Source organism: Ostrinia nubilalis, chromosome 8 (assembly GCF_963855985.1).
Source record: "Ostrinia nubilalis chromosome 8, ilOstNubi1.1, whole genome shotgun sequence".
Classification (NCBI taxonomy): Eukaryota; Metazoa; Arthropoda; class Insecta; order Lepidoptera; family Crambidae; genus Ostrinia; species Ostrinia nubilalis.
In genome coordinates this window covers 3,147,921-3,162,833 of record NC_087095.1, presented here as the reverse complement: position 1 = coordinate 3,162,833, position 14,913 = coordinate 3,147,921, and the positions used below count along the sequence as shown (strand labels likewise).

Genomic DNA, 14,913 nt, shown 5'->3' with positions numbered 1-14,913 from the left:
TATGTCATATCTTCACAACTATAGAGTGTTTATACTATTTAAATGATGAAACAATAATCACTTGTAAATTGTAATAATATTTTTACAAATTAAGTAATCCTTTTTTTTAATATTTTCCTTCCCCATAATTTTCAAATGCCTCCGTAATGAAAACAAACTTTAAATTACATTAGAATAAAATAAACAAATACAATCTTAAATTAAGATTATTAAGATAATTTTCCTGCTTGGAAATAATGTATTTAAGAAGTAATTTAATTTAAGAGATATATGGAAGATTTTTCCTCAAAACTCAACAAATAATATTTTGATTAATATTTTTTACAAAACTGAAAACTGAAAGTGTTTCATGTGACATTTCTCTAAAATTATATTTTACACCTTTTCCGATACCTAATAATTAATTTCAAATTGTTTAACATATTGCTTGCTAACGGTGACATTATGAGGATAACTGTTGTTAATTCAGAAGTAACTCGATATTAAAATTATTTTGTAATTAATTGTATCCCGATCTATGACGTAAAACTATTGAGTAGGAATATCCCTATAAAGTAGGTACACACGACAGCACATCAGGTTACCCATTATTGTTGCAAACTCGAACGTATTACAACTGCACAAGAACCCACAGTGGTTACGTTGACGTGCCGTCTACACATGAAACGAAGAGGAAATGTTTATTATACAGTGTGAGTCACGTTAAAGTGTACATATGAAAATAGATGAAACTAGACCTATTTTTATCGACAAAAAAGAGGTAATTTTTTTTTTGAGATTTTTTTTTAATTTTTTATATAATTTTTTTTCTTCCAATTACTTATTGTAAAGAAAACGTAATAACTTTTAAACTAAGCGGTATATCCTCATAAAATAAAAACAGTAATAATGCTTAATAACAGGCAATACTAAAAAAATACATAAAATACACAAAAAAGGCCAACAAATAATAAAAAATGATAATTTTTGAAAAAAATCTCCTAAATTCGTGTTTTTTTGGTTATTTGATAAATTTCTCCAATTCTCCAAAAAATGCCCCTACAACCGGTGGTTTTTATTACTTTGTATTATTCTCTATCGTATTACCTTTGTAAAACCAAAAATCGCATGTCTCTATCCCTATCACAATGTTTGCAATGATCGTTTGAACTAAGCCTCTCCGGGCGCGCCATTCAACGCTTCGTTAACAATGAAACTGAAAATGGCTCTAGATTTGTAATTTTGATAAAGACAAGTTAGATTTCAAATAAAAACAAAAGATTTCGAAGTAAAATAAGCATTTTAGTTAAAATTAAAATTGTCTCTACCTGTAGCGGAGAATAATGTTGTTGCAGGCCTTTGTTCAAACGATCATAGCAAATGTTGTGATAGGAATAGAGACATGCAATTTTTGGTTTTACATAGATAATACAATAGAGAATAATACAAAGTAATAAAAACCACCTGTTATATGGGCATTTTTTGGAGAAATTTATCAAATAACCAAAAAAACACGAATTTAAAAGCAGATTTTTTTTAAAAAGTATCATTTTTTATTATTTGTTGGCATTTTTTGTGTATTTTATGTCTTTTTTTAGTATCGCCTGTTATTAAGCATTATTACTGTTTTTATTTTATCAGGATATACCGCTTAGTTTAAAAGTTATTACGTTTTCTTTACAGTAAGTAATTGGAAGAAAAAAAATTCTATAAAAAAATTAAAAAAAATCTCGAAAATTTTTTGACCTCTTTTTTGTCGATAAAAATAGGTCTAGTTTCATCTATTTTCATATGTACACTTTAACGTGACTCACACTGTAGTTTAAGTATTGCTTTAGGTATAATTACGTTTGCAAATTCCCTGTTGAAATGTCTGTTTATCTGAATTCATACAACCTTTAAACGGAAATATAAGGGTAAATAACTTCTAACATAGGTTCGAACACCAACTATTAATTTTGTTGCGGGTCAAATCTTTCCCCCAGGACAAACTTGATCTTCACTGGCTGGGTTTTTATTTTAAATCATCATCAAGTTATTTAGTCTCTACCTACCGAATGACTATTTTTATTTACTAGATGCGAATGGACGTTTTGGCCTTGTAAACTTCCCACGCTAGCCGGACGGTTCTGGAAGGTGTTTGCATATTTTATCCCTTACTCGTCTTTGATGTACTTAATTACCTTATAATATTATTGTTTGGTGATTAAAAGTGGAGTAAACGAGTTCTCAACCACCGGATCTCATGATTGATGAACTCTGGAACATAAGCTGAAACATGGGGAAACTGTCTAGCGATAGACTGCCACAATATTAATCTATACTTATAATAAATCTGTAGAGAGGTCAATTCTGTACATGAAATATATTTTCAAAATAACTATCAGGGGGTGATTAGTGATCGATACTGATGCCAAAAATGCAATTAGTAACATTTTTGTCTGTCTGTCTGTCTGTCCGGCATTTTGGCATGTAGGTACCTTAGTAAACTTAAAGCTTAGTTAGAACAAGGAATTCCCGAAATTCCCACGGGAACGAGAATTCGCGGGAAAATCCTTTTGAATGAAAAATCTAAACCGCTTAGACGCTTGAAATTTGGCATGTAGGTACCTTAGTAAACTTAAAGCTTAGTTACAACAGGATATCGCAAAATTCCCACGGGAACGGGAGTTAGCGGGAAAAAACATTTGTATGAAAAAATCTAAACCGCGTAAGATAGATGAAGGGGGTAAAACGGGATCCACGCGTACGAAGTCGCGGGCGGCCGCTAGTAAATAAATAAATAATAAATATTCTTGGACATTTTACACTGCGCCGCTAGCCGCAAACTAAGCAAAGCTTGTACTATGGGTACTAGAACAACGGATATAAACATACTTAAATACTTTTTTTTGTAAATACATACATAAATATGTTTTCTATGTATAATATTATTATACATAGAAAACACCCAGACCCGTCACAGAAATTAAAATTCAACATTTCAATTTCTGCCCGGCGGCCGGGAATCTAACCCGGGACCTCTTGGCATAGAGGTCCGTTTCTGAACCACTACACCAAACGGCCGACAATGATGTAGAGTCTCAAAATAACTACCAAATATTAAAATACTACACACAGTAGCTTTGGTACCTACACAGTAAAAGTTAGACCCGTAAAAGATGAAATACTACTACTTGTTATTATGAATTTCGAAACCATTCTACACATGCTTTGAATTAAGTAAAATAGTTTAAAATACTACCTAAAATTTCATGTGAAATAACTATGATTTCGTTTTTTTCAGTGGCGTTTACTCAGCTTAGTGTACGTAGTCAAGTTTGTGCGGCGAGCAGACTTTATAAAAAAACTACAACTTTAAACTTTCAATGATTTTTAATGAAATTATAAAGTACAGAAATTACAACTAAATGTTCAGCGATTGAACGGTACTAGCCTAAGGTGCTTCGAAGTGGGAAGCCTAAAATCTAATGTATGCATACCATCATCACGGGCTCCTTATATAGGGCTGATTATCGGTCCGGTGGCGTGAGGCGTCTACCGGGAACTGCAGGATGTTGATTTCAATTATCCCGACTCAGCATCAGCAGTTTAGGTTGTTATTGTAATATGATATCAATGATAAATGCTTAATATGCTTATTTCGTTATCTTAATGCTTATTTAGGTACTTGGATAATGCGTGATGGCATGTTGGAGGACATAACTCCTCCCTCCTTAAGTTCGAAATCATCCGATTGCTTAATTGGAATCGGAGGGTTTCGATTACATAAATTTGGGTACATTTTCTTTATCTTATAAAATATAACTATACTTATAACTAACACAATTATAACATATAAAATTACCGTGCCAACACTAACACTTTTTATGTTTATCACTGCATCACTTAACACTTGTTTTTCGGGAGATTTCAGCGCGTACGCCAAAAGCTGCAAGTTGTCCAAGTTGATGTCGTCCAGGTTTACGGGTTTTACTTCATCTGCGTTAACAGGGCCTTGTGCTACTTCAGGTAAGTTTATCTTTGCTGTTTTATGGTATTTGAAGCCTCTCGCTCCAGAGTGGCGTCGTCTGAGAGTTACCTTTTGTATTTGGAGATCGCATACTCCGTCCATTCCAACCAGGTAAGTGCCACGAAGTTGTTTTCTCGTGATTTCCCCCTTGCAAGTTTCCTTCAGGGTTACCGGATTTCTGGAATACACAATCCACCAGTTTTCATAAAAAGATCTGATGTACAAGTTATTGATTTCCACGGCTATAGGTTTGCACATGGAAGTGTTAGTTTCCGATTTCATTAAACTTGAAGTGCATAAGTCCTGTTCTTGTGTAGTAGTATCCACATTTCTGCATAGATGAAGGTTTTCGTCGATCTCCTGGCATGGTGAGGGGAGCGACCAAGTTTTCGCCTCTTGTACCAGGATAAAAGGGGATTTAGGTGCAAGGATGGTGGTGATATTATTTTTATTAAGGATGGGTAAAGGAATTACTCTATAGTAATTATATATGTCGGGTGTAACCAAGGGAATGCTCATAATAAACGTTATCTGTCTTTCTTTAAAATATGCTTTTAACTCTATGGTCTGTTCAATTTTAACTAAATTCGCTAATTTAGCTGGGAATACTAACTTATTAGTTATTTCGATCTGTTTTAATACATTTAACAATTCCTTATTATCGATTATTGATTGATGTAACACCTTAAGTCTACTAAAAGCTATAGCGGTTTCAATATCGTCCAAATGTGTAAAGATCGTTTGAAAGTTATGAATAAATAAATGAAATACTTGAATGATCTTGTTTTCTAATTTTTCTACGTTACTTTGATTTATCTGTCTTGTAATTATTAATAGCTCTTTATTGATTTGGGCGAAATTGTGTCGAGTTGCATTGGTATTATTGGCTATAATACCCGCCATTTCGGATAAGATCGTTACTTTATTTGCAATAGCGTCTTGATTAGTTTTTAATTCTTTAATCATGGTATCGTATCTCTCAGCGTCATCGTTATCGAGATTACCTGTGATAGCTTTAATGAAAGATCCCAATGGATTTATTAGACCGCGCTTTTTACGACTTACAGGTACTACTTGCTTAAACTTTTCTACAGTAATGAGCATTATATTATCAGTTTGCATTTTAATGTTGTTATATTCAAATGCATTTCCTATTTTAACCGTGTTACTTATGTGAGCTTTAAATTCCCTATATTTGTCTACGTTATGATCTAAATCCCTTTGGATGTTGGTCAGATTTAAGGTTTTTATCACCGTCCAGTTTTCTTCACTAATCAATGCTTGACCTTCCTTCACTGGTAGCAATCCCGGATTCCTTTCAATTTTGTCGAGTTGAAGGGCCCGGGCGCGGATTGTCAGGATCATCATCAGGATGAGGCACCTGCGGAGGACGCCTTATGTCTTTAATTGGAACTTTAGTGGGTCTATTTTTTGATATTACAGGGACTGTGTTTCTAACTATTTCACCTGAGACTTGTGCTTTTTGATAACGGGGTTTATCCTTACTTCGTCTTTCATTCACGCCTTTTATAAACACTGTATCACCCATTTGGATGTCGAATTCAGTTTCACCGCCGCGTTTGTTCCTAATGCTTTCTTTAGTTTCAATAATTTTATCGGTTAAATATTTGTATAAATGTTTCGTTTTTCTTACGTGTTCCTTTACTAGCTGTTGCGTATATTGCTGATTAAAATCTACGTTAAACGGGCTTGAAGAGTCCGTGTGTCCAAAAGTTACTTCAAAAGGCGTTAAACCTGTCGTTGAGTGAATCGTTTGATTGTATGCCAATATTGCATACGTCATTACGGCTGCTGCGTCTGTGAATTTTTGTTCGAATTTAGCGAGTCTGTAAATCTCGATTAGTGTTGAGTGGAATCTTTCAACGATTCCCATTGAGTTGGGGTTATGTGGAGTACCTATGTGTAATTCCACTTTATTAAATGTTAACATTTCTTTTAAAAGGGCGTTATTGAATTCTGAGCCTGGGTCGCAATTGATTTTTGTCGGAACTCCATAAAATGAGAAATACTTTAGCAATGCTCTAACTACTTCCGGTGTAGATCTATTAGGTATTTCCATAGCCTGTCCTAGCTTACTAAACGCGTCTACGATTGTAAGATAGTATTTGCCTTCTATACTAAACAGATCCATAAAAATTTCCTGAAATGGTTTTGTTTGAGTTTGCGTTAACTGTAGTTCGGGCTTAAAAGGTTTTCTATTATATTTCATTTGTTTACAAGTTTCGCATGCATTTATGATGCTGGAAACAGTTTCTTCCATTTTACTCCAAAAGTAAGTGCGTTTAAGACGCATTATTGTTTCTCGTATTCCACGATGACATGTTGTTCCGGTGTGATAAGTTAGTACTATAGCGCGTTGTTCTTGTTCGTCTGTTATATGAATGATACGCTCTGTGCATTCAAAGAAATGTACAGTATCTTTTTTAAATAATGCTATTATTGTTTCTACAAATAGTTTACGATGATTAGGGTCAGTGAAGTGGATAAAATGTTTTACTTTAGGTCGGGTATATCGTTTTAAGAAGTCTTTAATTAGATCAGGGCGATTTAATGGTAAATTGATTTCTAAAATGCGTTGTTTGGAATTAGAAACATCGACTACTTCTAACTTGTCTAATCCCCAAGAATCTACTATAATTTGATTAGGTTTTGTGTCTATTGCTTCATTTAATATGGGTATACCTATGGTATCTATGTCTTTAGCGGAGTGTGCTGTTGCGGAATGTGAACTACTTTCTGGTGCTGATATTGTGCTACTGTTTGATGGTGATCTAATAGCTCCGTAATCGTCTTTTTCTACGCGTTTTTGGGAATTAATTGAATTACTGGAATCTGATGAAATTGTCACTATACTTGATGGTTTATCATTGTCTATATTTACCTGCATTGACATATTATCATCATCGGTGAGTGCGTTTAATTTAATTCGGGATAACGCGTCAGCGTTGCTGTTTTGTTTACCATTTTTATATATGATGTCATAATCAAATTCCGCTAAACGTAACTTCCATCTGGTGAGTTTACTGTTGGGTTCCTTTATTGAATTTAACCATGCTAGTGGTCTGTGATCGGTGTAGATTGTAAACTTCCTACCATACAAATACGGTCTGAAATGCTTTGCTGCCCAAATTATGGCTAATAATTCTTTTTCGATGGTACTGTATCGCGTCTCGGCTTCGTTCAGTGTACGACTTGCGTAGGCGACCGGTTTATCGCTGCCTACAGTTCCTTGTGATAATACGGCTCCGATAGCGAAGTTAGAGGCGTCTGTTGTTAGAACAAACGGTTTCTCGAAATCGGGATATTGTAACAATGGTGCGTTTGTTAAAAGTTCTTTACATGTCTCGAAAGCGGATTTGTATTTGTCATCAATTATTATTTTATTACGTTTTTTTAGACAACTGGTAAGTGGCTGTGTTATCTTGGCGAAGTCTTTTATAAACTTCCTATAGTAACCTATAAGACCTAAGAAACTTTTGATTTCTGTTGTAGTTGTGGGAATAGGGAAATCTAAGATGGCTTTAATTTTGTCATTGTTCGGTTTAAGACCTTCCTTAGTGATTGTGTGTCCTAAGTACAAGACTTCCTTGCGTAAGAATTCAGATTTATCTAATTGGATTTTAAGGTTGGTTTCTCTTAAGCGATCAAATATCTTTCTTAAGCTCTGAATGTGTTCCTGTAAGCTATTACTGTAAACTATGATGTCATCAAGGTAGACTAAACAGTGCATTCCTTGTAACCCACGCAGTACGTTATCCATTGCGCGTTGGAACGTCGCCGGCGCGGTTTTTAAACCGAACGGCATGCGCAGAAATTCGTAGTGACCCGCTTGGGTGCTGAATGCTGTTTTCTGTCTGTCATCCTTATCTATCTCGATTTGATGGTACCCACTTGCTAAATCTAAGGTGGTAAAGTAAATTGATTTTCCTAGTTTATCAAAAAGATCCGCGATATTGGGTAATGGGTATTTATCGTCGGTTGTGATTTCATTTAAACGTCTGTAATCAATGACCATCCTAAATTTTCTTTCACCTGATGCATCCATTTTTTTTGGAACTAGATGCACTGGAGCATTCCACGGGGAATGTGATTCCTGAATTACATTATCTAATAAAAGTTTTTCCACTTGTTTATTAATTTCGTCTGTCTGGACTTGAGGTAACCTATATGGTCTTACGTAAATAGGATCCTCGTTTTTAGTACGGATTTGGTGTTTTACATTGTTTGAAAAGCTCAAAGGTATTTTTTCACAATAAAAGATATCACGGTATTCATAGCAAAGATTCCTAATAACCTTTCTTTCCTCATCATTCATATGTTCTAACCTGAGTTTTTCCAGATTCTGCTGTAACACTTCGTCGATCTCATAACCTTGCGGTGCGTCACTGATATTATTAACTGGTATTTCACTGACACTGTACGGTTCTACTGCGAATGGTTTAGATATAGTTATCGTTATATAGTTATCCGAACTATTTTGGATCACGGTATACGCGTAACCTCGTTGACAGCTCACGAGAGCACTGGGCATACGGACGCCTTGTCCGAAGTTAGTATAATTAATTATTGCGTCACCCTCTGACACAGTGGTGGGGATTTTAACACGTGACTCGGATCGCGGTGCTATAGTTACTTCATATGGTGGGCTATATATTATTCTCAACTGTGCGTTATGAGTTTTTAATATTTGTTTGTCCATGTCTATGGTAGCGCCCAACTGTTTTAACAAGTCGCTACCTATCAAGCCATCGAAACGATTGTCTACGTTATACACGTAAAACTTATGGCTTCCTGTGGTTGCAAATGATTTTAATAATGGAATATGGATTACTTCATTATGGCTACTACGCGCGTGCGTGCTAATGACTTCAAATGGCTCTACATATTTATAGGCGTTGAAATACTCGTTAGCCTTTTTCGGGCTTATGAACGATCGTGTACTTCCCGTATCTATCATAAACTTTGCTTTAATTTCAGGTATTAACACGTGTGGCAATCTTAACATTCCGTCATAATAATTTAGATTTATCACTTCCGATTTATATCCGGTGAGGCTTCTATTTGAAAATTTTCGTCATTATGAGTTTCTGGTTCTACTATTTGCTCTGATTCATACTGAGGTACGTCCTCGTACTGACCGTCGTAGTAATAATAGTACTGGTCCTCGGGACTCTCGGGCTCGGGCTCGTAAAAGAGTGTTTCCGGGGTTTCAGGGTTATTTTTATTAAGTTATGATGGATTGGAGCTGCTGAACGCATTGAAACATCAGTGTCCAACTTGTATGAGGGACGCTGCGCCAAAGGTGGGTTGCTTAATCCGAATTTAAATTGGTTATTTTGTTGTGGGAATTGATTGAATCGATTCATTGGAACCGAATATGGATTAGGTCTGTAGTGATTGTTATTATTGCTAGGCATCCTATAAATAGGTCTAGGATTTTGATTAGGCTGGAATCTGAAATTTTGTGGATTCTGGTTTGAGAAAACAAACTTGGGTTGATTGGACATATTATTAGGATTCTGTGGCATATTATATCTGAAGTTTTGTCCATTTGGGTTAAACCTATTGAAAGGTGTGAAGTTTTGTTTGAATGGATTATTATTATTGAAAGGTATGCCAAACTTAAATGCTTGAGTTGGCGATACGAAATTCGGTTTAAATGCCGGTTGAGATTGGGTAAAACTGGGTTTACTAGGAGTAGGTGTGACTCCTTTGTTCTTATTTTTCATATTATACTGAAATTGGAAGTTTTCCTCCTCAGTTACAATGCTTAGGGCTTGCTCTAATGTGGTGCAACCTCTAAGTCTAATCACTCTAATCATGTCTTCAGTTAGATTGAATAGAAAGACATTTAACGCGGTATTATCGTAAATAATTACTTTAGCTGCTTTAATGCCTTCGTCCTCAATCATGTTGACTTTGGACATTAGCGTGCTCTTAACATTCTGAATACGATGACATAACTCGCTATACGACTCTCCATGTTTGATTTTAATTTGTTCTAGTTCGATCGCTATGCAAGCTTCCGATCTGGGGTCTCCAAAATGCTGGGTTAACACTTGTTTTAATGCTATCCATGTATTAATATCTTCGCGCTCGCTTAACAATGCTGCTGCGCGTCCTACTAATCTACTAGTTATCGCATGAAATCCATAACTGTTTTGTGTTACATTTTCATCAGGGCCTCTATATATATTTATAACATATTGGCATTCCCTTAGGAATAAATTCAATGTTTTACCGTCGCCTTCAAACTTCGGTATTAAATTTAACATTTCACTAGGTATAACATTTATACGTTCCATTTTAATTAATTAACAATTTTCTGATAAAATATACAATTTCAAAATATTTCTTTCCTATTACTAAGCGCTGGCGTAATCCTTAAAGTGGAAGGAACTACGAGCAGTAACGTTTATTATGATTTGGGATAAAGAACGTTACAAAAATTTGGGAAGAATGGTACAAGAACGGTAGCGAAAAGGTTTACTCACTTGCCGCTCACCCCCATATCTTCTCGGTGTGCCGCTGCTGCTGCTGGTGCTGCTGCTGCTGCTGGTGCTGCTGCTGGTGCTGGTGCCGCTTGACTTATTTGTTTGGTTCGTGGATCCCGCCGTTGTAGACTTGATAGCCTAACCGCGACTGCTCAAGACCGATATAATCGTTATACTTTGATTATCGCGACGCGAGATCCTACCGGCTGCGCCAGTCAAGTTTGTGCGGCGAGCAGACTTTATAAAAAAACTACAACTTTAAACTTTCAATGATTTTTAATGAAATTATAAAGTACAGAAATTACAACTAAATGTTCAGCGATTGAACGGTACTAGCCTAAGGTGCTTCGAAGTGGGAAGCCTAAAATCTAATGTATGCATACCATCATCACGGGCTCCTTATATAGGGCTGATTATCGGTCCGGTGGCGTGAGGCGTCTACCGGGAACTGCAGGATGTTGATTTCAATTATCCCGACTCAGCATCAGCAGTTTAGGTTGTTATTGTAATATGATATCAATGATAAATGCTTAATATGCTTATTTCGTTATCTTAATGCTTATTTAGGTACTTGGATAATGCGTGATGGCATGTTGGAGGACATAACTACGTCGCCCCGAATCTCTTACCCTACTTCTCAAATATAATATTTGTAGCACGCGACTAATCAGGAGGAAATCCCATGAATTTGAATCAACCACGTAAGGTTGCGTCACTCGTCACAATTACCGACGATTTAGGTAAAACAATACACAGGATTGTCATTCTCAACGTCATTGCTGTGTTTTCCCGGTAACAACAGTTATTTCTATCCAGAAATATTATGTACTTACCGTCAATATTTTCTTAGACTGTTTTGCACCATCTTCCTTTAATCATCGTAACTATAACAAACTTCAAAAAATTCTATCAAATTCCATCAAAAAGACCGGTTATCATTATAGTTACGGTTAAAGTAAGGTGGTGCAACGGAGCTTAAACATTTTAAAAGAGTGCTTATTACTTATTACTTCCAGGATTTTTTAATGATTCAACTAGATTCTACAATTTGAAGAACTTAGAAGTAGCAGTTATTTTGACTTTAAAATGAAACCTTTTAAGTTCAGGAGGCACATTGTACTGATATAATATTATTATTATTACTAGCCTATTAGGCTAGTTTCCTAAAAAAAATTTTTTAGTCCGTTAATTATAATATAAAAAAATATTGGACACGTATATCGTATATTTTTGATTGTCAATCAAACAAATAATTACCAAGTTATAGTGCGTTGAAGTTCCTCGCGACGTCACAAAGTGCTGCACTTTTGAGCACTCATTGACGTCACGGGCCTTTTCTTTAGAACTTCGGCACGCTTTATCTCTTTACATTTTCATTAGTTTGATAAAGTGAAAAAAACGTGTCGAGTATTTTTTGATAAGCTAACTGACGGACTAATTAAAACTCTTGCTTTTTTACCCAGGAAACATCCCTATTATGAAGGTGGGGGTCGGTGGGACTATACAGAGGATTTCTAATCTAGAAATTGCGAAAGTCAACTCTTACTACACTTAAAGACTGTAGAGTATCTACTTATTTACTGCTCTGCTGCAAACACTAGATTCAATTTGAATTTAAAGAAGAAATTCAAATTACCTTTCATATCAGAAGATGTTGCTATCAAATTCGAACTGAAAGTAAGGTAAAGAGAGAGACCTACTTAATAATACTTTGATAAAATGCGATGTCATCGAAATAAGTACACCAAAGTGTTCGACTTTGGTTTGTTTAGGTGCTTCTTTTTCTTCTAGATATAACAACAGACCAGGCAGGGTATGAACCGGAATGTAAGAAGGAAAGAAAGATAGAAAATATTTTCATGGTTCTTGGTTTTACTAAAAACATGTTGAAACCAAAAACCAAAACCACTCATAATGTATCATGCTCTAGGGTGGAAACCCAAAATATAACTGCTATTCTGTGGAAAAACTAATGATTTAGTACTGCAGCAACTTGAATAAACGTTGAGCACTCTCGTTATTTTTTTCGGTTATTTGACTAGCGAAATAAAATAGTCTTCGCTCTATAACTATGTATAAACAGTACATGGTTCGTGTGGTACACATGAGCAATTTGATGAAAAAGATTTTGCAAATTTAAATTTCTCGGCAAATACAGGTAGAGATCAAAATCTGATAAGCACGTACGCTTGGAATGGACTTGTACTGTTTAAATTCCATGCCAACTAGACGCGTTAGTTCAAGAATAGCTCTCTTTGCTCAAGCAAGAATAAAATGAGTTTCATGATTCAAGATAAAGGGTTTATTCTAAGTTAAAGATTGTTTAAAACAGATAAGTACTCGTAAGTAAGTACTTAGTCATGGACTGTCATGAGAGAACATTGTAAGAAAATTCTTAGTTACTGATTTTATCTAGGATGGAATCTTTATTATTTTAGAACCTCACAGAGCTGTGGGCAAACATTTTTCTACTTAACCCTTTTTTGCTTATAACGCCTATTATAACTGATACGACAGTTTCTACGATGTGCCATTGTCTATAGCTACAGCATAAATAATACACTACTGTTATTTACATCGCAAACTTTCTCGCTGTTGAGTTTGCCGTCTACTTTTGCGAAAATGGATTGATCCGCTAAGTATGATTTTCCGACAGTACCTATCCTTTGAGAGTAAAGGACCAATAAAACAGGGCTGTAGGAACTCTGTAGACTGTTGACTATCCATCTAAAATCTATACCTACTTATAATAAATCTATAGAGAGGTAAATTCTGTACATGAAATATATTTTCAAAATAACTATCAGGGGGTGATTTGTGATCGATACTGATGCCAAAAATGCAATCAGTAAAATTTTTGTCTGTCTGTCTGTCTTGTCTGTCTGTCTGTATGTTCCTTATAGAAACAAAAACTACTCGACGGATTTTAACGAAACATGGTACAATTATTCTTCATACTCCTGGGCAGGTAATAGTATACTTAGGAATTCCCACGGGAACGGGAATTAGCGGGAAAATCCTTTTGTATGAAAAATCTAAAGCGCGTAAGATAGATGAAGGGGGTAAAACGGGATCTACGCGTACGAAGTCGCGGGTGGCCGCTAGTTTTGAATAGAATTATATTGATTTGTGCTTATTTATGCTCGCAGAATTTCTGCTATTCAAATTCATATTCTTTGGCCATTGCCATCATTTTGGTGTAGGATGGTTCATTTATTTTTGCCATAAAGTAACTAAAGTAGCTAAGTATTTCAATGTTTATTTTAGGGACTACCCTTAAAACTTTCAAAAAATTATTTGTCCTGGTATTTTTGGGGTTAACTTAAAAATATTATTACTCCAAGAAATACAAGCTCGTATTCTCAGTTTCTTTGTCCACGTCTCGAGTTGTAACTTGTAAGACCGTTGTTATATTTGTCTCAACCATAAGTTCTATAACCATAACTTTGTTATGTAGGAAAAGGGAAATAAAAGTGCTTTTCATAAGCCAACTTATAGAAAAGTTATAACGAATTTTATTATTATTATATCCGTTTAATACATATAAGTAATACTTTCTGATTTACGTACTAACTTACACTAATCAGTCATATAATTATAATACACTTTAACGTTTTACAGATAATTATCACGTATGCTACGAGTATTATTCAGTTTCATACATTTATAATAAATCTGAGATAGAATTAATTACTTCTATAAGTTAAGGTGTTCAGGTCCGTTTTGATGACCTATAAGTAATGAATACAATTTTGAGGTTGCATACCAAACTCATTGGTCGCGCGCCTGGCCGGTTAGAAAATACTTTTTACTTTTTTGCGTTTTTTCATCGACTGTCACTTTTTTCTTTTGTCTTGAATTTTCTACCAAAACGAAATGTAATTTATTTTATTTGAAGCAATATAATTTTACATTTTACATATTATAACAAAGCCTTTCAATTAATAAATATCTCTCGTAGTGAAAGATGTAAATTCCGTTCATGGTCCTTCGAGCCGGATTGGCTTTGAAAGTGGTAGGGAAGTTTCGGTAGTCCATGGTGGAATACCGCCTGTACGTAAAAACCGGATAGCAAGCTGCTATTTCGGAGTCCACACGGCAGTGGAAGGGTCCGGTCTCTGAATGGAGACTAGATAATAAGCGTACGGGAGGAGCAGTTAAGTCGTTGGCAGCGGTTGGCGGCAGCCAAGGAGCGCTAGGGAGCGCTAAATTCGAACGAGCAAAGCGAGCGTGAGTAAGAAAAGAAGTACGAGCCTAGCAGCTGATGGTGCACGTAATATCATCTTCAAGTGTGTGTTGTGAGAGTGCAATCGTGAGTAGTTTAAACATTATTTACTTGGAAACGAAAAGAAGATATTAGAAAATTAACTTTGAACATTTACATTACTAACGTTGCATTTTTTCATG

At 35.3% G+C, this 14,913-nt stretch overlaps 1 protein-coding gene across 2 annotated transcripts; it reads right to left on the bottom strand.

Annotated features, from left to right (window-relative positions):
* Nucleotides 1-3,335: 3,335 nt before the first annotated feature.
* LOC135073740 (uncharacterized) lies at nucleotides 3,336-11,107 on the bottom strand. Of its 2 annotated transcripts, none has more exons than XM_063967902.1 (2): nucleotides 10,507-11,107; nucleotides 3,336-5,372 (listed from the first exon to the last, which is right to left on the bottom strand). In XM_063967902.1, exons 1-2 carry the CDS (start codon nucleotides 10,521-10,523, stop codon nucleotides 3,638-3,640), a joined length of 1,752 nt encoding a protein of 583 aa, XP_063823972.1. In that variant the 5' UTR covers nucleotides 10,524-11,107; the 3' UTR covers nucleotides 3,336-3,637. The 2 variants fall into 2 exon arrangements, with proteins under 2 accessions (XP_063823972.1, XP_063823971.1); XM_063967901.1 differs by lacking the exon at nucleotides 10,507-11,107 and adding an exon at nucleotides 8,338-9,083.
* Nucleotides 11,108-14,913: the final 3,806 nt, after the last annotated feature.

Coding starts and splice junctions, on each gene's coding strand:
- LOC135073740 (XM_063967901.1), bottom strand. CDS start 9,017: ATGTTAAGATTGCCACACGTGTTAATACCTGAAATTAAAGCAAAGTTT. Junction 5,373..8,337: donor CAGAATCTGGAAAAACTCAG/GTTAGAACATAT, acceptor CGTCCTCCGCAG/GTGCCTCATCCTGATGATGA.